General features: G+C 44.9%; 1 protein-coding gene across 5 annotated transcripts in view; it reads left to right on the top strand.

Moving 5' to 3' along the window:
* Positions 1 to 24342, top strand: part of ATXN2 (ataxin 2) — a 139873-nt gene that overhangs the window by 41400 nt on the left and 74131 nt on the right. For 4 of the 5 annotated variants that reach the window (XM_044275786.1, XM_044275783.1, XM_044275785.1 and 1 more), the window contains exons 8-16: positions 907 to 1101; positions 1418 to 1602; positions 1979 to 2188; positions 6836 to 7018; positions 8449 to 8643; positions 9249 to 9353; positions 10145 to 10215; positions 10663 to 10976; positions 16555 to 16618. In XM_044275786.1, coding sequence (XP_044131721.1) covers positions 907 to 1101; positions 1418 to 1602; positions 1979 to 2188; positions 6836 to 7018; positions 8449 to 8643; positions 9249 to 9353; positions 10145 to 10215; positions 10663 to 10976; positions 16555 to 16618 — 1522 coding nt within the window. The remainder of the gene's footprint in view (positions 1 to 906; positions 1102 to 1417; positions 1603 to 1978; positions 2189 to 6835; positions 7019 to 8448; positions 8644 to 9248; positions 9354 to 10144; positions 10216 to 10662; positions 10977 to 16554; positions 16619 to 24342) is intronic. The other variant, XM_044275787.1, reaches the window with a different exon arrangement.

A 24342-nucleotide genomic window follows, 5' to 3' on the forward strand; every position in this document is an offset into this window, starting at 1 on the left:
ACCATTAACTGGGTTGGTGTTTTGTCCACCAATTAACTCAGCGGGAAAAGGATTTTTACAGGTGAGCACAAAAAAAAACATATTTTTAATTTTTTTGTACACTAGACAACACCTTGAAAGGGGTTTTCTGGTTTCTACAAATTGTTTGTTTACGCCTTCTATAATATAAATTATATATTCTACTGCATATCCGTTCTTGGTTACAAGATCCCTGCTTGCTGTTATTGAATGGAAACCATTGTTTGTTTATTTCCAGAGGCAGAAAAACGGATCTCACAGCTGCACAACATAGTTAGGTTTTGTTGCAGAAAGGATCAGTTCTATTCATATGACTGAGGTTTTGTTGTCGGGAAGTACATGGGTTTCAGCAAGCCTCATTCAGATTAATTGAACTGATTTTTATGAAGGCAGCCTTACAGTTCTCAGATTTTTTCCTCCTAACCAGCCATTTATTCACGTGTGTGGTGGTCATCACATGACCAAGACAAAGTCTTAGCCGGTGGAAGTTAATGGGGTTGTTTCATCTTGCTGTTACTAAGGGGAGGTAGGACAAAGCCTCAACCACCAGGTGGCTGGGAAATAGTGGAGCTGGCCAGAGTTCTGCTGTTTGACCAGCTCCCATTGCGATGCACAGGAGCTACGGAAACAAAAAGTGGCACAGCGAGCTATGCAGTTTCAGAGTTGGAGAATCAACATAGCTTGCTGTGCAACGCTGCTTTCATAACCTCCATGCACTGCAATGGGAGCTACTAAGACATCAGCTGGTGGTTGAGGGTTAGTCCCATATTGCCTTAGTAAAGACAAAATGAGACAACCCCTTTAACCATGAAGGCTTGCATTGAATTACAAAATTATGAAAGACACATTTTGTGAAAGTGTAAACTTTTTTTTTTCCCCCCCTAAAAGTGTTCCCTTGGAAAGGGACAATTCTGAAGAGTATTTAAAGAGAGAAGCTAGAGCTGCACAAATAGCTGAAGAGATTGAGTCGAGCTCCCAGTATAAAGCCCGTGTTGCCTTGGAAAATGATGAGAGATCTGAAGAAGAAAAATACACTGCAGTACAACGCAATGTATGTGAGCGAGAAGGACACTCTGTGGCCAGGTAAAGATTGGTCCGCTCCGCATAGACAACCCCTCTGAGTCTGGGTTCCACTCCATTCACCCAGAGTGAGCAGCTGATTTCTCCCATGGGAAACCACAGTGGGGTCAGTCATTTCCCCTGCAGTGACTCTAATGGAAGGATAGTTTTTGTATGCCAGAATGGAAGCCACTGATACAGAGGATGGTCTCAATTGGGGCACACCTCCCTATGATGTCTATGAGACAGTCCCTTTTAAAGTACAACAATGGTGGTTTAGGGTGAGTTCTCGGGAGGATACAGCTAACCTTTGTTTTATTGTCATTTTTTTTCTGTAAAGGGAAAATAAGTATGTCCCCCCTGGACAGAGGAATAAAGATGGCATGTCATGGAACAGCCACGGTGTAAGACAGAATTCACCAAGAATGGGCCAGTCTGGCTCAGGCCCTATTCCTTCAAGAACTGGATCCCATTCTTCAGACTTCAGCCCCAATTCTGGACCCGATCAAAGAATAGTTAATGGAGGCAAGTTTCTGAAAATGTGTTTGCTCACACAAAGTAATTCTCACACTCTGCCTATGATTAGTCCGCATTGCCTTTAATCTACTCTAGTGTTGCTTGATACAGTTAGTAATATCAGTAATGTCAGATTGTTTCTTAGATTATGAGCAGTTCAGGTGTCTCATTACTGAAGGTATGAAATGGAGATTTACTTACGAACAGTAAATGTAAATTCTCAGCGTTGCTCCCAGATTTAATTCATTTGGCAAAACTACAGGTTTATTGCGAGAAGCCATTTCCCCTCTGTTATTTTACTTTTTCTGTTGACCTGTTTTTTTCCCTCCTTTTCATCCCATATTTTTATTTTTTATACTTTCCTTCATCTCATTTGTTCTGTCAGGTGTTCCCTGGCCATCGCCTTGTCCATCTCCTTCCTCCCGCCCACCTTCTCGCTACCAGTCAGGTCCCAACTCTCTTCCACCTCGGGCAGCCACCCCTACAAGGCCGCCCTCCAGGCCCCCTTCGCGGCCATCCAGGCCCCCGTCTCACCCCTCTGCTCATGGTTCTCCAGCTCCTGTCTCTACTATGCCTAAACGCATGTCTTCAGAAGGTACAACGCCTCTGTTTTTTGTTTGTTTTGTAAAAAAAAAAAAAACTCCTCATCCTGCAACTTTGCTTCTGGATTTCATAGGACTTTAATAATCACATCTACAGCTTCAGTGTTTTGCAACCCTAGTCAGGCTTCCTAATGTAATCTATATAATTGGCTTAAGCCTGCTTAGTTGAACTGCAGTAATCCCGTGCACTAGCGCATAGTGAATTTTGCAAAGCATGATCAGCTTGTCATTGTGTGGCTTGCATTCATTGCTCAGGCAGCATCACTGAGGATTTAAGGAGTTGGTCATTTCTAAATATCTGAAATGTTGGCATTACTACTGAGGTTTCCCTTACTATGAAATAACATTTGTGCATTGACTACTAATCTGATTATCCACTCGTTTTCTTTTATTAATGTGGTAACGGTTTACACTTCGTTCTGCTTTTTCACTTGCTGCTGCATTTCCTAACCATGTGTGTATATATACTTCTGTGTGTGTATATAATGTGTAATATATGTGAGTATATGCACGTGTGTGTGTGTGTGTATATGTATGTATGTATATATATATATATATATATATATATATATATATATATATATATATATATATATTAGAGAAAAAGGGCAGCACTCCAAAATAAAAATTAAGATCACTCTTTTATTCACCCTCGTGGCAATGACGACTCGCCATAGCCACGAGGGTGAATAAAGAGTGATTTTTATTTTGGAGTGCTGCTCTTTTTCTCTATTTTGTAATTGCGGGATTGGCTTTTCCCTGTGGGCCATGCACCCATATTTATCTGCTGCCTATATATATATATATATATATATATATATATATATATATATATATATATATATATATATATATATATATAATCAGTTTTTTTTTTTTTTTTGCTATATGTCTATGTGAAACCTGCTTATACAAAGCCCTTTTATGCCTGAATCCTTAGGATATGTTCACACGTTTCTGATCTGCATATCATGAATCCAACCTGTTATTGCTATAGGATCTGTCAGAAGTCCACGGCTGATACTTGAACTTCTGCTGCAGATGTGCAGTTTGATTCACTGCCGATCTGCACGTGGATTGGTTCCATTCGGTGGCGCCAATCTGCATGTGACTGAGCCTCCGGCTTCTCCTTGCGGAAGCTGCACAAGAAAAAGTGCTATGAAATATTCTGTGGCGTGTCATCCTCATTCGCACGAATGGGATATGAATTGTTTTTAATGTAATTTATTTTATTTTTTTATCTGAATTTTAATGCAGATTCTGCTTTTAAATCCTGATTGTGTGAACGGATCCTAACAGAATCGCCGAACTTGTGTTTTTATGTGTGCTGATAGCCAGCCTGCTTGCTGCGGGGGACCTCAAATTCACTGCAGCGTTCTATTTCTGTCTCTTCTGTGGAATGTGGATTATATTCTCTTTGGTTTATTGATTGTGTTCTATACAAAACTGATGTAATTCAGATTATTCTAATCATCATCTACACATAATGCCACCTCTGTGTCCTACCGCATGTATTTTCATATAGTGTTAAATGTATAAGTTGATGGTTTCAAATTTCAAAGCTAAAGCCATAGGAGGAGTATTTTTGTGCATAACTGTTTGCATGCTGACTTCACCTTCCCAACACTATGCTTTATATTTATGTAGATTAATGGTAATTGTGTACTTGGCCTTGTGATATGCGTTCTTTATAGGTGTGAAGTTGGTTTATGTAATGTCTCTTTGTATTTTGCAAGTCTATTACAAAATAACATAAGGTTAAAAAAAAGCACAGGTCCATATAGTCCAACCCAAAAAAAGCACAGGTCCATATAGTCCAAACTGTAATCCAGTGTTGATCAAGAGGAAGGTAAAAAAAAAAAAAAAAACTATTATGCAGATACCAATTGCCCCAAACTAGTGGACCAGCTCCTTTCTGACTGGATATGGTAATCGGAATAAATCCCTGGATCGATGTCTCATCTCTAGATATCTATTACCCATAATATTATCGCTTTCGAGAAAGGCTTGACAGTAATGCATAATATACTTTATATTGTAGTACACAGGATTTTCGAAAGTAATCATCATTTCAGCATTTTCTCCCCTGTATCGTGGAAAAAGAAGCGGGTTTCTTATCTCTGCTTTTACCAGTATCTGACTCCTCTTTCCCCATGTGGTGCTTATTCACTCTGAATTTGAACTGCTGAAATCTGTCTTCAGAAAGGAAGAGATGAAGACGAGCTGCTGTGTTTTTCAGACTATAAGACGCACCCCTGGTTTAGGCTTCATGCACGCAACCTGCAGACGCGGACCCATTCACAACTTTTTTTCGCCGTTGGGCAGCACGGACAGAAAACCCACAGAAGTACTCAGTAGTGCTTCCAATCTATGCCCCTGTTCTGCACCGTATCTTTCGGATTGCTGAGCCATTCAAGTGAGTAGGTCTGATTCCGTGATACGGTGCATACGTGGCCGCTGCCACGGTCCCTTTGTTTTCATGCCGCAATATGGGCAGGGACCTGCTCCCGTCATGTGCATGAGGCTTAGACAACAGAATGTTAGAAGAAAAAAAAATGTCCCCACCTGCTCATGACAACATCAAAGGTCCTTCCGTTGCAGTCTGACAGTTAGATCAGAGCTTTTTTTTTTTTTTTCTCCTCTATTGCAGCGTTGAGACCTTTTACACTCGCACACTGAGCGGGATTCCCGTAATGGATTTGCTTGTGTGAAACAGCCCTTAGGTGGAGAGGGCTGTGTTTGTCTTCTCCATGTGGTAAGCCGCCTGCCTGCACTGATCACTCAGATCGGTGTTAGGCAGGGAGGAAGAGAAGTGTGCAGAGACACGGCTCTCTCATTGATCCAGCTAAGTGATGTATGATGGATCATTAAGGAAGCAGTCAAGGAGGTCTGGCACTGCTGGACCACCCTGACTGCACACTATAAGATGCACAAAATTTATTTTATAGTCCAAAAATATGGTATCGGTTTACTGAGAGGTTAGGTTCCCTCTAAGGAGCGGCCATGTTTTGAGAGCGAGCAACAGACACTTTTGCTGCTTATGTAATTCATACTTTGCTGATGAGTTCATTCACGGGCTGTGATGCCCTTTTGTCTGTATAACGTTTTAAAATCCCCACCACCCCTTTCTGTTGTATTGCTATTATGTCAGTTGCAGCTTGTTTTTGTCCATTAACATGCTTTTTTGGCTCGATGATTTCACATTGACCTGTACAGAGACGTGGCTCTTGACACCTTTATTGTCCTGGCTTTTGTAAAGTTAAATGGGCTCTCCAGGAAAAGGAGAGAAAAAGCCTGTCCAATATCCTAGAAAGTAAATACAACAGCGCTAAATAGCATGAATAATGTGTAGCCATTGATATAAATGGTGAGTCAGTCACCTGATGTGTATAGGACATTAGTCTGTAGAGACATTGAAATGGGCACAAGTTGCAGGAGTACTTCTGCAACCGCTTTAATTCATAAAATAATTCTCGCCTGGTCGCAGCTCATGTGAGTAAAGGAGTCATTCCTATGCCGATATTGTCTTTTCCACTGCACTTGCGCACTGCTCTTAGCTGCATACAACATCAAAGGGCATTCTTGGTGGAAGCACAACTACTGCAGCTCCACAACAGATTCACTGCTCGGCAAAGAGAAATATTAAGCTACTTCTAGCCGTTCTTGTCAAATGCTCTAGAGATCCTTTTAAAGGGGTTGCCTCATCTCCTACAATGGGGGCATATGTCTAGGATATGCCCCCATTGTCTCATAGGTGCAGCTCCCACTGCTGGGACCCGCACCTATGTTGGGAACAGAGCACTGCAAAGTGGTGGCTGGAAGATTCCAGTCCAGCCTTCACCAAGCGCACTTCCCATAGAAGTGAATGGGAGTGCACCACGCGTGACCGGCCACTGCTTCAATTCGCTTCTATGGGCCTGATGGAAATAGCCAAGCCAGTGCTCTGCTGTTATCGGCGGCCCCATACAAAATGAATGCAGGGTGACTCCACATGCGCAGTGCGCCCTCCACCACTTTCTGGGCTCCCTTCTCGATATAGAACCCACACCTATCGACAATGGGGGCATATCCTAGCGAAATGCCTCCCCTGTCTGAGATGAGACAACCCCTTTAAGGTCATGTTACGCAGGCCGACTGAGCAGGCGGTGATTGGGAACGTAGGAGTCCATTCCTGATCTTTGCCCGCCCGTCAGTTGCGTTTACGTGCAGCAGTTATTGCTGTTGTGTGGTGATGAGCGATCGTTAGTTTGTCCCCATACAGTATCATTGTATTGTCAGGTGATAGCATCTTTCCAGAGTGCTGCCAACAGTGAGCAAACGCATGTGATTGGAGGTACATGCAATTCTTGTCCTGTGTAAAGGAGGCCTTGGTCTTTGCACTATATAGTTTTTAAAATCTACTTGCGTGTTTTTTTTTTAATGGTTGCCTGCAGATTTTGCATTATTACTGCAACTAAATATGGAGGCTGCTTCCTGTGCTAACTGATATTCTTTCTGCTTCTCATGACCATGTGCTGTGGTGGCAGTGTATTTTTGTGAAGTTGTATGTGTTTGCATTATTAACCCCCAGCTCCCCAAGTGTAGAATTTCTGTGTTGGTCTGTTTGTATAAAGTTTTCATGGAAAAATGTATGATTTCAGGACCTCTAAGGATGTCTCCCAAGGCACAGCGGCACCCTCGAACCCATCGCGTTTCTAATGGTAGGAGCACAATGGTTGGAGGTCTTGAATTTGTTTCCCGCAATGAACCTGGAGAAGTGTCTGCTCCACCTGTGGCAAGAAACAGCTCCTCGGGTGGCACTTGGTCATCAGTTGTGAGTGGAGGTCAGTGCAACGGAAAATAATTCTTATGGCTAGTTGCCTTTTAGATAGGACTAAACCAGACAACTTCTAAGGTTTCTAGCAGCGTCCAACACTGCCCTGAAAAATGTACTTTCTTGGAGCAAATGTGAAGGATAAACGTCAGCTTCAGGAATGGTAGTGCCGTCCCCCATTGAAAAGAGTGGGAGGCAGTTACCATACAGCTGTCACAGGTTTTTACGCTCAAACTGCAAAACTCTGCACAAAAGTTGCCATGTGAACTAGCCCTTTTGGCTTTCTTGTGAATAAAAATTTGTTTTTAATGTTTTGTGGAATAATCTTCGGTAATTGCAAGTAGTTTATGTAGTGTTAGGTAGGTAACAAAGATCAGTAAGTTACCTGCTTTCTGAAGAGTACATTAACGGTGGATTGGAAATGTGATTTCATCTGCAAGCACAACAGACCCCCGTGGGTAATGTTTGGGATCTGCGTTATTTAGAGTTATGATTAGAGTTATGATGTAGACACAGTTAATACAAGGCACTTACTAATGTATTGTGACTGTCCCATATTGCCTCCCTTGCTGGCTTTAATTATTTTCCCATCACCTTAAACACTCCTTGTTTCCATGGTTACGACCACCCTGCAATCCATTAGTGATGGTTATGTGTGCACACTGTAGGAAAAAGCGGCAGGCTCTGGTGGCAGGGACCGCGGGATCACGCATAGGCACGCATGCACAGCAACTCTATTCCCAGCCAACTCGTATCTGCGTTGCAGCAGTGGCCATAACCCTTGGAAACAAGCAGTGAATAATGTGTAAAATTGAATCTTAATACGTTAGTAAGTGCCTTCTGTCTTTCTCTACATGATAAATGCTATTTTGTTGCAGTGAGACAACCCCTTTAACCCCTCAGATGCCATGTTTAAATGTGACTATGGTATCTGAAAGGTAAAATACCTGGAAGCACGTTATGTTTCCCAGGCAGGAACGCCTTCCCCTCACTCATTTCTGAGAAGGCATTGCTTAGCAGTAATAGGCCAGAGCCTGTACAAGGCCTCTGGGCCTATTAGTGGTATATTCTGATGCAGGTCACAGTAGTGCATTGGAATATACAGATTTTTATGTTCTGTAATGTATAAAATTCCATTACTGAATACAAATGGCAATCTAATGCTTGCCAAAGTAAAAGTGAAAAAAATAAAATAAAAATAGCGTAACTGAAATTCAAAGGTAATGAAGTGGTTAATCTTAATTTTTGTTTTATTTTGGGATTACTTTTTGGAAATTCGGAGCTCAGTACCGGTTTTCCTATTTAGCTATGGTCTCAGGATGCATTAGTTTTAACATAAAACGGTTGCAATAAAACCAATATTGTAACTTGAGGGACTTCTACTGTAGTAAATCCGCTGCTTTTTGTTACATTCATTTCTGGATTTGTGCTTGTTTGTAGTGCAAAGACTTTCGCCCAAAACACACAGACCCAGATCACCAAGACAGAGTGCTATGGGTGGTGCTACGGGACCAGTTGTAAGTTCTCCTCAGGCCGGTTCTGTTGCTTCAGAATCTGTTACCATGCCCGTGCCCACTGGATCTCCAACACCTGCAAGCCCAGCCTCCAATAGAGCAGTTACTCCATCTAATGAAGGTATATGTGTGATGGTTTTTTGGCCAGCTTGCAGAAGCAGGTCCTTGCTGGTGTACATTTCAGTTTCTTGTGTGCGAACTGCCAGAAGAAGCGTCAAATTTATTTAGCACCTCTTACTCCAGCAGTCTTTTTAGGGTACATTCATGTGACCGTAAGTTTTGCTGTCTGCAAAACTCTGATACCGGCCTTATGCAAGCTGCATCATGGTGTGGGCCCATTGATTTCCAATGGTACAACCGCCACATGTTACGGTGAAATATAAGATGTGCTTTCTTTTGTTGAAAGACCAATATTGGTGTTTTGCGGGTCCGCGGTTTGCAGACTGCAAAACACTTCCGTTCATGTGAATGCCGCCTTACTGAGACTGACCAAATATTATTCTTTTAGTAAACCTGATCCTTGGTCTCTTTCATGAAATAGTTAGGTGATGGTAGCAAAGCAACTTGTTGAGTTAAGACAAAAGTATGGGAAGAAGTATTGGGAATAATCGTTTTGATTCACACTCTGCAACGTTGTAATAGATATCCTCAATGTTTCTGTATTAGTAAATGTTGTATCAAGGAACTGAATTAGTTTAACAGAATTGCGTATGTCTTTGTATCCAGCTAAGGATTCTCGGTTACAAGATCAGAGGCAAATTTCCCCTGCTGGTGGCAGAGAGTCTATTAAACAAAGTGATTCTTCTACTTTTAGCAAACCTGAAAATAAAGGTATGTGCATAAATGTTAAAGGGGTTCTCTGGGCTTTTTATATTGATCACCTCTCCTCAGAATAGGTCATCAATATCAGATCGGCGGGGGTCCAACACCCGGCACCCCCACCGATCAGCTGTTTGAAGAGGAGGCGTGCGCTGTGCCAGCGCACGCCTCCTCTTCACTGTTTACCTTCTCTCCCTCGCCTCTGCAGTGTTGAGCAGGTGTAATTACACCCAAGCTGTCCCATTCATTTCAATGGGACGGATCGCTTCTATAAAATTATATGGGAATAGATCATCAATATTAAAAGCCCGGAGAACCCCTTTAATTTAAAAGCTTCTACTTGGTAGTGAATCTGATGTGAAAAATATTTTTGTTTATGCATACTGGTCTGAAAAATTAAGTGTTATGGATATCTGATGATTGTTACTGGACCAATGAGTGGAGCAGAGAATGTGTGTTTGTTCGCCAGCCTTCTCTTTCATCTCCCCCCCCCCCCCCCCCCCCCCCCCATACACATGCATCCTCTGTTCAGCTGAGTGTATATGTGATTTCAACAGGGAAAGAGGAGAAAGCGGCTGCCGGACACCTTTTTTTTTTTTTCCTTGGGAGAGCAAAACAATTGGGTGAAAAAAAAATTCTTGTTGCTTCTCTCACCTGACATCTGTCAAGCAGCACCAGGAGCTCCCCATACACATTAGTGTCAGATAGTCCCATAAAAAAAAAAGTTCAGCCAAAAATATAATACGCCAATGTCCGGTCCAAGTCTCTCAAAGTGTGAAATAATTGTCTGTTTTTATTTTCAGTAGTGTCACCATTGGCTTCAGAGCAAAGAAAGCAACTGGATGATTTAAAGAAGTTTAAAAATGATTTTAGGGTATGTTATGTATGTAATATATCTTTAGATTGATTACCAGATGAGTCTTAGTAAATACATGTATTCACCATGAAATAACAATCCTGGAGCATCTTTGCTTAGCAATCTGTGTTGTGACGTTCCTGTTATTCCTCCTGAATATGTATGACTAAAAATACAGCTGGGTGTTGCTGTGCCCCTACAGCTGAACACTGTCAGCACTGATTGGAAAGTGTCAGAGTATGCATAGACACCCCCCTTTTCCCCACACATAGTAACATTCAGTTGTCAATTTATTAGTACTTTTTCTAGGAGGAATAACAGAAAAGTGCCACAGAGACCGGAAAAAGCCCCTGAAGTATTTCATGGGAAATGCAATTATTTACTTTAAAAAAAAGATGTATCCCAGTGGTGACAGGCCCTCTTTGGGGTTTGAGAGCAGTTTTCTGATGGTATTTGTCTCTATAGTTACAGTCTAGTTCTAGTCCTGATGCCATTGATCAGCTTCTTGGCAAAAATCGTGAAAACTTGGAAAAACCCAGAGAACTTTTGAAAGACAAGTCTGACTCTAACTCCAAGGAGTCTGCCAGTGAAAGTGGCAGTAATGCACCTACAAGCAACAGCAGCAGTAAGCCAAGCAGCCCCAGCATCTCGCCATCTATTAGCAGTAGTGGTTCTGAACATAAAAGAGGACCAGAGGTTACATCACAAGGTGTACAGACTTCTGGACCTGGCAAGCAGGATCGCGAGGACAAGGATGAGAAAAAGGAAAATGCCTCAGAGTGAGTAAACTATTACCCTCCTCAAGCAAGAAAATACTTCTAAATGGAATAGGGGTGTAAGTTTGTAAAAATATATACTTATCTAAATGGCCCATACTAAGAATATGGTGAAAAGCTTTTCTTAAAGGCCTCATGCACACGACTGTTGTGTGTTTTGCGGTCCGCAAAATACGTACGGCGTCCGTGTGCTTTCCGCAATTTACGGAACGGACAGCCATTTATATAGCTGCCTATTTGTTGTCCGCAAAACGGACAAGAATAGGATGTTACTTTTTTTTTTTTTTTTTTGCGGACCATGGAACGGAGCAAGAGATGCGGACAGCACACTGAGTGCTGTCCGCATCTTTTGCGGCCCCACTGAAGTAGTTGGGTCCGCTTCCAAGCCGCAAAAACAACGGTCATGTGCATGAGGCCAAACACAAGTGAGCACTCCCTTCAACCTGCTTATGTGGCAAGGCTTCTTTACTGTAAGAGCTTTGTACTGTGGAATAGTCTGTCTCGGGAGCTAGTTTTACCAGAAACAATTGACTGTTGACCCAATAACTAAAATCAGTAGTAATTTAAAGGTATACCATTTTTGTTAGAAAGCTGGCCAAGTTTTAGCACCACTTGGTGCATTTTCCTTTTATGGCACATTGCCTTGTGCCTTTTTGGGGTTTCTTTTGCTTCCTTTAGGCCCCTTTCACACGGACGAGTATTCCGCGCCGGTGCAATGCGTGATGTGAAATCATTGCACCTGCACTGAATCGGGACCCATTCATTTCTATGGGGCTGTGCACATGAGCTGTGATTTTTACGCATCACTTGTGCGTTGCGTGAAAATCGCAGCATGCTCCTCTTTGTGCATTTTTCATGTAACGCAGGCCCCATAGAAATGAATAGGGTTGCGTGAAAATCGCAAGCAAGTGCGGAAGCGGGGGGATTTTCACGCACGGTTGCTAGGTGATGATCGGGATGGGGACCCGATCATTATTATTTTCCCTTATAACATGGTTATAAGGGAAAATAATAGCATTCTGAATACAGAATGCATAGTACAATAGGGCTGGAGGGGTTAAAAAAAAAAATCAAATAAAAATAACTCTCCTTAATCCACTTGTTCGCGCAGCCAGCATCTCTTCTGTCTTGTTCTGTGAGGAATAGGACCTTTGATGGCGGCACTGCGCTCATCACATGGTCCGTCACATGATCTTTTACCATGGTGATGGATCATGTGACTGACCATGTGATGAGCGCAGCAACGTCATCAAAGGTCCTATTCCTCACAGAACAAGACAGAAGAGATGCCAGCTGTGCGAACAAGTGGATTAAGGTGAGTTTAATATTTTTTTTTTAACCCCTTCAGCACTATTGTACTATGCATTCTGTATTCAGAATGCTATTAATTTCCCTTATAACCATGTTATAAGGGAAAATAATACAATCTACACTACAACTAACCCAAACCTGAACTTCTGTGAAGAAGTTTGGGTCTGGGTACCACAGTCGTTTTTTTTTTATCACGCGCGTGCAAAACACATTGCACCCGCACGATAAAAACTGAACATCGGAACGCAATTGCGTACCTACTCGCACAGGTTTGCCGCAATGCACCGGGACGCATCCGGATCTAATCCGGACACGCTCGTCTGCAAGGGGCCTTAGATTAGGAGGAAATAAGTAACATCCTCTTTCCTTCATCCACATCCGCTGGTTGAGCTTGATGGACCTAGATCATTTTATTACCATATGTAACTATATACTGATTTATATTTTGGAATAATTCTTGCAGACCAACTTTATAGATCTGTCTGAGATCATGATGTGATGGAGGAATAGAGGCTGAGCACTGTTGTGTATAGGTTAGGTTTATCTGTAATTAAAAACAAAAAAAAAATCTAGACAGGTGTTTCAGAGTATAACCTCTTAGTTGACCACCCAAAAGCCTTTTTATGACCATCACTAAGGGGTCTTAGACTAGGCTGCCGCCTTTTTACAGTAGTCTATTGTAAGCGCTGCAAGAGTTTCCCATGCAGCGGAGCGGGTGGGCTTGGCTCTCACGGACTGGCAGAAGTGCCGTTTAACCCCTTAGGATGACACTGTAAAAAATAAAATTGTCCTACAAAAATCAAGCCCTCACCCAACTACAAATAACTAAAGTTATGAGTCTCAAGGTGCAGTGATGCAAAAATGTATTTTTTTATTAAATCGTTTTATTGTGCTAAAGTAGTAAAACCTAAAAAAATAAATAAATAAATAAATAAATACAACTTGTTCTGCAAAAAACAAGCTATCATATGGCAAGTAAATACAGTGGCATGACACTCTCATCCAAGTTGTGTGGGTGCTAAGGTTGTGAGTTCCCAACCCTCAACAATACAAAATAGAAACTTCAGCACTCCAGTGAATATTGTGGTATCATAGTATATATTTTTTATTTTTCTTATGCAAGGTAACTCAAGTGAAACGTTTCGGTCACTCCTGACGTTTTTCAAACACTATTTGCCAATAGAGAATAAGACTGTATCGTAGAGACTTGATCTGAACTAACTCGATGGTGTAATTACACCTATCCACAAATTCAGATCAAGTCCCTACGATACCTTCTAATTCTCTACTGGGTACATATGTAGCAGACATATATTTGAATATTTAAGGGTACTTTCTCACTAGCGTTTTTCTTTTCCGGCATAGAGTTCCGTCACAGGGGCTCTGTACCGGAAAAGAACTGATCAGGCATACCCCAATGCATTCTGAATGGAGAGTAATCCGTTCAGGATGCATCAGGGTGTCTTCAGTTCAGTTGTTTTGACTGATCAGGCAAAAGATAAAACTGTAGCATGCTACATCTGAAGACTTGCCGGAATGCCGGATCCGGCATTTTTTTCCATAGGAATATATTAGTGCAGGATCTGGCATTCAAAATACCGGAATGCCGGATCAGTCCTTCAGGCCTGCGCATGTGCAGACCGGTAAAAATGTGAAAAAAGATACAATCCGTCTGTCCGCATGACAAGCATATACTTGTTTTGAGTGGAAATTTTCACCCCGCGCTTTCCAATTTGGCAAAAAATAGGCTTGGTCCCCTAACCGCCAAACTACAGGAGCCATTGTCTGTTGTGGCAGGTAGCCTGGATATGAATCATGTTGCATATAGCAACCAATCACGGCTCAGCTTCTATTTTGCTACAGGTCATTAATATAAGCTCTGACTGGTTGCTATAGGCAACGAAGGACATTCTTAGTATAAAACAGCTTGTGTGTGTTAATATGATTTCGATTGCGACGCTTAGCCAACGTTGTAGAGGCTGATGTAACTCGCATGACTGTAAGTGTATACTAATTCTGTGTATGCTAATTAAAGATGATAATGCTCTGTAAGAAAAGGAGTTTGGACGATTGTCAGGCCACTGTGGAGGTGACTGTTAAGGGGACAGGGGACTGTGGAGGCCACTATTAAAGGGGCAGCTGCTGTGGTAGTCGCTGTTAAAGGGGCAGATGCTGTGGAGGTCTCTGTTAAAGGGGCAGATGCTGTGGAGGTCTCTGTTAAAGGGGCAGATGCTGTGGAGGTCTCTGTTATGGGGGCAGGGAATGTTGAAGATCAGTGAAGGGGACTGTCCCCTATGGAGGTCACGGTTAAGGGGGCGGGCCCCCTGTGGAGGTCACGGTCAAGGGGCTGGGGTGCTGTGGAACTCGCTGTTAAAGGTGCAGGCTGCTTTGGAGGTCAATGTTAAGGGGATGGGGTGCTGTAGAGGTATTGTTATGGGGGATACTGTCCATCTTTTGACGGGTCCTACTGCTAGTATATTATAAAGTCCAATGTGTTGCTTCAAAAAAGTTTTAAAAATTATTTTGGTGGTCCAAGAAATAAAAATAAAGTTACAACTGTTTGAACCACTTGTGCTAAATCACAAGTGTCTGGTTATTAAGACTCGGTGATTAAAGGGTTAACCGACCACTGGTAACGGAAAATGCTTTACTGGTCTTTGCAGGGCAAAGGAGGGGGGGGGGGGGGGGTAGGTGCAGGCAGGAGGAGGTACTAACCAGTGAGTGCCGTCCTCTGCAGTGAAGGAACTAGCATGTTCCTTCACTGCAGAGGATGGCACTCACTAGTTAGTACCTCCTCCTTCATGAATAGGAGGCAGGTTGGAAGGAAGTGTCGCCACTTAAAGGGTTTTTCTGGTAAAAATGATTTTTTTTCTTACAAGTTCCTTCACCATGGCCCCTGAAACAGAAGATTCATACTTTCCTGCACCCTGCCGCGCCCACTGTCTCCAAGTTCGGGTCCCTGCGCTGTTTACACCTGGCAGTGCTTTAGCAGTGATGTGCTGCTTGTGGCAACATCACTGCTGGAGCATGACCAGTGACCATGCCCACAGCCATCCTGATGTAAACGGTGTTGTGACTGGATGATGAAGACAGCGGGGCAACGTGGAGGACCAAAGTGGTAGGGAGCAGGTAAATGTAAATCTTCTGTTTCAGGGTTCATGCTGCAGCACCTTGTTAAAAAAAAAAATATATATATATATATATATATATATATACATATATATATATATATATATATATATATATATATATATATATATATATATATATATATATATATAGTTTAGTGGCAAATAGCTTTAAAGGGGTTGTCCAGGTTCAGGGCTAAACCCTCACATAGCCTTATTTCCACCCAGGCAGCCCCTCTGACTTGAACTGCTCAAATGCTCTCCTTTCCTCTCCGCTTAATCTTGCAGTGCAAAGGCATTTTGTGGAGTTCCGGTGCCAGGCCATCGCTAAAGCCGGCCCATCAGAGCCAGTGACGTCATTGAACACACTGATGGGTGGAAGCTTCCACCCGAAAGTGTGTTATTGTAAAAAAGAGCCCTTTCCCTGCGCAGGGCAAGGGAGAGCATCGGCGCATGAACTGCTTCGATGCTCAAGTCAGAGGGGGGCTGCCGTGGTGAAATTATGGGTATGTCTGGGTTCAGCTCTGTCCCTGGACAACCCCTTTAAGCCCCTATTACACTGTATGACATTTGAGCCAATTACTGGGAACAATTGTTCATAGGCACATTCTCATTCCTGATAACTGGACCTGTAATAATCCCCTGATATAAACCTATGAACCACAGAGCTCAGCTTCTCTCCTGTTGTGTTCTGCTCTTCGATAAGGCAGCAGAAATCACCTGACGGGTTTACTTAACGCTGGATTAACACCTGAGCGTACTTGTATGCACGATTTTATCGGGCGTTTACATTCGCGGCTCCGGAAACAAGCAAACGCCCATTGTCGCGCATTTCCAGAAGTCTATGTGCGGGAACGCGCGACAATACGCCCCCAAAGAAGCTCCTGTACTTCTTGGGACGTCAGGCGTTTTACAGCGCGATCGTATGATGAGAACCATGCTGATAGGGAAGCATTGTTTTTTTCTTGTTGAGGGTTTTTACAGCGCTTAGGAACGCGCTGTAAAACGCTCAGGTGTGAACCCAGCCTTAAGAACTGCATGGCAACAATGAACCAGAAAAATAATTTGTAGTGCAGTGTCAGAATTAAATCCATATCGATATACAATAAAAACATTGAGTAACATTTGTCTTTCTCTTTCAGGCAAGTGAGAAAATCTACTTTAAATCCAAATGCGAAGGAGTTCAATCCACGATCGTATGCTCAAGTAATTAACCTTTTTTTTCCCCCCTTTAATATGCTGATCCCACACTACATAATTTCATTGGTCTTATTTCGCTTGTAAAAATTGCTTATATAGTTATTTGGCTTAAAGACTATGAACACCTTTTAGGAGGATTTGTTTTATTATTGCATTGTACTCATTTTGAGCTAAAAATCATTTTTTTTAGTTGGTCTTTATTAATGTTTAACCCCTTTCTCTGTACAGGGTTGAGATTCTCTGTTAGCAGGCTCTGTGTTTACACAGTTTCCTGTCATAAAGCTCAGCTGACTGATCATGCAAAGCTTATTTCTGATCTCTTGACAACTCATAAATACTCATTATATAACATTTCTTATCTTATTGATAAGAATATGGCTCGAGGGGTTGTCCGGGTTCAGAGCTGATCCTGGACGTAACCTCATCTTCACTCATTTAGTGTGTATCGTGGAGAATCGGAGCACGAACTGCTCCCTCTTGCCTTGCACTGCATCACGCAGGGCAAGGGCTTTTTCTTGCCCATATTCATTGGGGGACACAGAAACCGTGGGTATAGCTATGTCCTCTAGGAGGTGTTGACACTAGGCAGAAGTTGTTAGCCCCTCTCACGACAGCTATACCCCCTCTAGCCTGGAGAGAGAGCTTCAGTTTTTCAGAATTCTTCCCGCCTAGCTGTCCCCCGCCCTCAGAAGTCCGCCGAGCGCTACCCCTGGTCTTCAAGTCACTTTTGATCCCTTCCTGGCCAGCCACTTCTGTTAGGCCGGCACCAGGTTTTCAGGGGGTTTAGAGATGCAATGTAATTTGCTTAATATTGCAAAATTTAACCCCTTCCTGCCTCTTATTCCATACAGGCCCTACCCCCCTCAGCCCACATCACTGCGTTACCACTCTGACCATGCTGTACCAGATGGGGTCTGTGCCCTATTTCGGTCACAGGAGGACCTCTCATCGTTTCCCAATCCACCCTCCGCGGCTGTTTTTGTTTTGATAACTATCGTCCTGCGCAATACAGTGAAGAACCCCTGAAGGATTCCCAATCCACCCTCCGGGGTCGTTCGGTTGATAATGCACCGCCTGCGCAATCCGATGGACGGACCTCTAGATTTCCCATTCCACCCTCTGGGTAGTTTGGTTGATAAGTTCCCACCTGCGCTGTCCGCAACTGCCAGGGGAGATTCTGAGGGGTAGACCTACGCTCAAGCGGACTACAGCAGGACATCTTTTCTCCTTGAATATCTCCGCACCCCCACCCTTCCTCCCTGGGTCATGCTCAGACACGCCCTCCCTCCCAGGAGAGGGTTGTTCTGAGGGGAGAGGGTGCGGAGTGACATGAATCTGAAGCAATCTCCCAAGATTGCGTCCACGGTAGCATGCAGTACTTGTCGTATGCATTACCCCCTTCAATAGGCAGAGTAATTGCACTACTATGGGATACAGTACTTGCCTGATACATTGTCCCCTGCCATAGGTGGACTAAGTACAATAACACTGGTTTCAGTGCCGGACGTATACATTCCTTCTTCTGTAGGTGGCGGAATTGTATCTCCACTGGGTTCAGTACCTGCCGTATGCATTAGCCCCTTCCATAGGTGGCGCAATTACATTATCACTGGTTACAATGTGTGCTGTATGCATTACCCCCTTACTTAGGTGCAATAATTGCACTCCCACGGGGTACAGGACTCGCCATATGCACTATTTCCCGCTGTAGACATGAACCCCTCTTCATAGGTGGAGTATTTTCCCTACCACTGGCTTAAGTACTTGCCGTATGCATTCCACCTTCCATAGGTAGGGTAATAGCACTACCATTGGATTCAGTCCCGACTGTTGCGCTATCCTTCCATAGGCGGAGTGTTGCACATCACTGTGCTTCAGTGTTGCATTACCCACTTCCACAAGTGATCAACTAGCGGGGGGCGGGGGGGGGGGGGGGGAGGAGGATTAACTGAGCATCTTGGGAATGCTGCAATTCAACTACGCCACGGCTCTAGGTGCCTTAGCTTATTTTACAAATAGGGCGTGGCAACAGTCGACACCCACGGGTGCCTGGTACTCTTCATCTAGTCGTATATGGGTGCCGCCAGTGGATACAGTGGCTATTCCACATTGTATCCTTCTTTCTTTTTGGTGCTGGTTTTGGGCATGATTATAACATCCTCTGTCTTCTCAGGGGGTCACTTAGCACTACTATTCCAGTCAGTCATGATATTGTCCGCATCAATACGTAGACCATTGCACATAATATGGTGAGTACGTTCCAGTGAGTCTAGTGTTTTCACTGACTCTGTATTCTCTATCCACCGCTCCTTCTTATGTGAGAGTGCTTATGCTGGCACTCTGGTTTAGCTGCAACGTGTTCTCCTCCACAGGTGTAGCTTTTACGCTAATGCTAGAGTTCGCTGCAGTAGGGCACCACAGGTAGGGGTCCTACCCTGGCGCTGGCTTTGGCAGTTTCTCCTGTTCAGCGCCCTTCCAGGTACAGTTTTTAAGATTAGCTCTACTTAACTGGGGCAGTATGGTACCATGACTTCTACGGGATAGTCTCAGGCCTCCCCCTCAGTTTTGCCCTGACTGGGCAAGTGCTGGCTTCTACTGTAGGAGTGGTATTTGCATTGCCACTACATACTAGGGTTGTTACTGCACAGCTCCTTCGTTAGGTGGCGGATTCCTCTATCACTGAATTTGGTGGCCTCTGCGTGTGGCCCCCCTCCTCTGCTAGGGTATGGGGCTAGCAATACAGTGCGACTCCCCTTGCCTGGCTTCCTCCTCATGCAGAGTTTTTGCACAGCCACTAAATCCTTGGCTACTTCTGTATAGCACCAGTCTTAGATGAGGAATGGGCTTTACACCTAGCCTCCTTCTCCTTCTGTCTTTTCCTCCTCTAGCTCATGGTTCATAGCCACCCCGCAAGCCTTGGTAGCTCCTACGTTACTACCTTTACCTCATCTGCATTGCACGGGGTATTCGTTTTGTGGCCTTCCATTTCCAGACATGTTCCGGTCCCGACTGGTGGGCTGTTGCGCCCACCACATCCCTCCTCCTACAGGGAATTCTTCCCATTGGTCCTGGGTGTGCTAACTGCATCTACACGAAAGCTTCCCACCCTTCTCTCTCGAGCAAGACATCCAGAAGCATGCGGCGTGGACGCCCTGATATCCCCTTGGCAGGAGTTCTCCCTCCTTTGTGTTTCCCCCTTCTACGCAGAGTTCTACGAAAGATCAAGAGGGAGGCATTCTGACAATCCTAGTGTCTCCGGATTGGCCCCGGTCGCGCGTGGTACGCCGACCTCTTTCTCCTTCTAGGAGACGTCCCTTGGTCACTGCCACTCAGAGACTACCTTCTTCACAGGGTCCGGTCTTCTATTAGCATTTAACGTCTCTTCATTTGACGCGTGGCTAATGAAACCGCCATTCTGTTGCGGAAAAGGTTTTCAACGGATGTCATCTGCACTATGATTCAATGATTCAGGCCAGGAAGCCTGCATTGTCCAGGATCTATTATTGGACCTGGAGGTCCTTCCTGGGCTTCTGTGAAAGCTGGGACATCCCCCCCCCCCCCACGGTCCTATCCTTTCTACAATCAGGGTTGGACCTTGGTTTAGCCCTTAGTTCCTTGAAGGGTCAGGTGTCGGCGCTTTCCATCCTTTTCCAGCATCCTCTGGGCCCATAAAAACCTTCCTTCAGGGAGTGGCACATACGGTTCCTCCGTACCGTCCTCCTCTACAGCCTTGGGATCTGAATATAGTCCTTTCAGCTCTCCAGTCTTCTCCCTTTGAGCCCTTGCGGGAGATCTCACTCCGACTCCTGTCCTTTTAAGGTAGTTTTTCTTGTGGCTATCACATCCATCAGACGGGTGTCCGAGTTGGCAGCGCTTTCTTGCAGAGGACCCTTCCTGGTTCTTCACAAGGATAAGGCGGTTCTCTGGCCCGTTCCCTCCTTTCTCCCGAAGGTGGTCTCTGACTTCCATATCAATGAAGAAATTGTCCTTCCTTCTGTGTCCATCTCCTTCACACCCTAGGGAAGGGAATTGTATCATTTGTACGTTGTCAGGGCTCCAGATTTATTTGGTAGCCTCCATTTCCTTCCAGTGTACGGGGCTACCTTTTTGTCATCCCGGAGGGTCCTCGCAAGGGATTGGCAGCCTCCAAGGTGGCAATTGCACGTTGGATTCGGTCTGCAATTGCTGAAGCATACCGTGCCTGGGGCAGGGTTCCGCCCTTAGGTGTCACGGCTCACTCTCCCAGAGCGGCGAGTGCTTCTTGGCCTCGGAGGAATCACGCTTCGGCCGCACAGTGGTTCAAGGCGTCTACGTGGTCCTCCTTGCACACATTCACTAAATTCTACCAGGTGCATACTTATGCATCAGCGGACGCTGCTTTGTCTTGCGGGTGGCAGTTTCTTAGATGCCTGCTGGGACGCTTGCTTCCATGGGTCTGTGGTTTTTCCCTCCCTGTGGACTGCTTTTGGACGTCCCATGATTTCTGTGTCCCCCCAATGAATATGGATGAGAAAAGGAGATTTTTGTAAAACTTACCAGTAAAATCCTTCTCATTCTTCATTGGTGTTCCACGTTTTTTCGGTGGTTTACTTGCCTCTCCTGCTTGTGCACAAACTGAAGCTCTCTCTCCAGGCTGGAGGGGGTATAGCTGCCAGGGGAGGGGCTAACAGCTTCTGCCTAGTGTCAACGCCTCCTTGAGGACATAGCTATACCCACGGTTTCTGTGTTCCCCCAATGAAGAGTGAGAAAGAGATTTTACTGGTAAGTTTGCAAAAATCTTGTTTTCTTTACGAACGGCGACGTACCAGGCTTCACGTATGCTAGGTGGAGATTTGGTCTTAGCAGGGAGCACAGGGACAACAACGGCACAAATGGGTGGTCTTGTAGCTCTGCACAAGGCTTAATAAAAAAAAAACTATTGAAAAAATGATTTTAGTTAAACCCAATTATTAAAAAAAATTGCTCCAAAGGTGTTCATGGCCTTTTAAATAAATAGTTTTATTGCAAGTATTTTTTTGGAATGCTTTTTCACTTTTTTAAATTCCTATATTGAAGTTGTGCCGATATTTAGTTGAAAACCCATCTGCTTCTTTGTCCTCTCTACTTTCCATTCAGTTCAGTGGGAGGCAGCGCTAGGAATCGTAGAGCTGCAGCTTAATGCCCAGACTGCGTCGAGAAGGGGCATGTTTGTTCTTGCCGTGGCTTTAAGCCGCCGCTCTGACATCCTCAGCACTTCCTCCCATTGAAATGAATAGAAGGTAAAGAGGACCTGGCTGCCAGCTGGTTATCTGAGAAATTTCGGTGTGGCTCTATGTGAATAGGCCCTCAGCTTTCTTATTCAGTCTAGTTACAGCATTAAAAAATTAAGCAAAAAACTAAACCTGAAATCTGGTATTGCCAAAACCATACTGACAAGAAGAATAAGGATTTCATGTCAGTTTTAGCATCCAGTGAATGCCATTAAATTATAACCCCAAAAACCTTGGTAAAATCGTGGGATTTTTCAATTTCGCCCTATAAAGAATTTGTTCCCTTTTTCCAGTACAAGACATCATAAATTAAAGGGGTATTCCCAGCTTAATGATCACTGTTAAATCTGTTAATGATTTGACAGTGATAATTTTTCTAAATACATTTTATTACACAATTCCCACCCTTTTTGAGAAAATAAGTCCCCTCTTACCTGATGTTGTCTTCCGTCTCCCCTGGTTACAGCCACCTCTCCTGTCGAATTCCAACGGGCCACGCTTGGCAGAAGACTAGAGATCCTCTCCCGGCCGGGCCGCTCAATGTTCTGAACACGCCGTCGCGCATGCGCCATGATGACTTCTTCCTAGCCAGTATAGTACAGAGCTGCGCACTCCGCCCCTTTACTATACAGGCCAGGAATAAGTCACCATGGCGCGTGCGCTTTCAGGACATTGGCCGGGAGAAAAACTTCAGTCTTCTGCTCAAGTGCGGCCTGGCCGGGAGAAGACGTCACTCAAGCCCAGCCAAATCCAGGAAGTGGACGTCGCGCTGGACGAAGGTAAGTATTAAAACTGAAGATGGGAATACCCCTTTAAATGGTGCCATTTAAAAAAAATACTTCTTGTCCTACTAAATATAAGCCCTCGTTATGGCTATGTGAATGAAAAATTTATTTAAAAATATTTGTGGCTTTTGAAAGGGAAAAAAAATCATGAAAAAAATTAGCCCGTCATTAAGGGGTTAAAACACATAGAAATCCTATTTTCTCGCCCATTTTCCTTGGGGGACACAGACCTTGGGTATAGCTCAGCTCCCTAGGAGGCGTGACACTAAGTAAAACTGTTAAGCCCCTCCTCCATCAGCTATACCCTCAGCCTGGAGATAGAGGCTACCAGTTTTAGCTTAGTGTCCAAGGAGGCAAGACACTCCCTGCTACTGCAGGGCTGTTTTCTCCTTGTTATTTTTACTTTTTCTTCTAATTTTGTTATTTTATTTTTTCCTAGGGATACCAGAGACTCATTTGACCTCTCTGCTCTCCCGGGGTTGAGCTGCGCCAGTGCAAACTTATCTGCACTGCTGCCTCCCCCACAGAAGCAATAGGAGGATCTGGGCAGCAATGGCTCCCCTACATCCCGCCAGCTAGGGGGTCGCCCGCACGCCAAGCCCCTCTTCCAGCTTCCTGCCACTGCGGTGCCAGTGGCTGAAGGGGCAACCCTGCTGGAAAGGACTGAGGGTGAAGACGTCGGACGGTGAGATGGCTATTCCAGCCCATACCCCGTCCCTATCTGCAGCATCTACCCCTCTGGGTAAGGGGGGCACCCGTGGTCGCTCATTCTGAGCGCTCATCTGCAGGACAATGCAGCACAGCAGCATCCTCAGCACCCCCACGCCGTTCCCCCCCACGCTGCTATCTTTCTCCCCTCCCCCTCATTCGGGGCTGACTCCATTTTTCTCTTCTCTCTCTCCCCCTTCCCGCCGAGAACGGGGGGCGGGGCTTAGCGGTCCCGGCAGGGGGCGGGGCTTACGCGCGCGTCATTTTGGGGGCGGAGCTACGTTCTCCTTCACAGGAGACATTTCAAGCGCTGGAGGGGGCGGAGCTTGTTCCCCGCGCTTTCTGCTGAGGTTTCCCGCGCTTCCTCACTCCTGACAGGAAGCTGGGACACGGTGGGGGACTCTAACCTCCTGTGTACATCGCTCGGCTTCTGTGGGCGCTCTCTCTGCTGCTCTCTGCTGCTCACTGCTGTTCACTGCTTCTCTGCTGCTGCTGATCTGGGCCATCTCCTGACGTTCTTCTGAGGCACTGGTAGGACAGTTAACCCTCTCCTAACTCTCCTGGTCATAGCTGCTATAACCCTTTGTGGTCTCTATATTAGAGTACAACCACACTTCAGCATGTCAGATCCCACAGGTGCCCCCAAACCCTGGTACCATGCCTGTACCGCCTGTAAGGAACTTTTTCCGCGTGGGCAATCTGAGCCGCATTGCCTTGCATGTCAGGCCCCGGTGCAGGGCCCACTTCCCGCTGCGCCCCCCGGTGCCTCTGAACCCCCTGACTGGGCTAGGTCTCTGTCTCAGGCGGTGGAAAGCCTTACACACGTAGTGGGCCGTCTCGTGGATAGACCGCCTCTCCCGCAGGCTGCCACAATCCCTGTCGCACCCGCTGGGACTACCGTTTCTGCCGCCCCCACTGGTTCCCTGCCTCCCAGCGAATCTTCCAGGGCCCGGCATACTCAGAAACGTTCAAGGGTTGAGCGCACATC

Source organism: Bufo gargarizans, chromosome 1, assembly GCF_014858855.1.
Source record: "Bufo gargarizans isolate SCDJY-AF-19 chromosome 1, ASM1485885v1, whole genome shotgun sequence".
NCBI classification, from domain to species: Eukaryota; Metazoa; Chordata; class Amphibia; order Anura; family Bufonidae; genus Bufo; species Bufo gargarizans.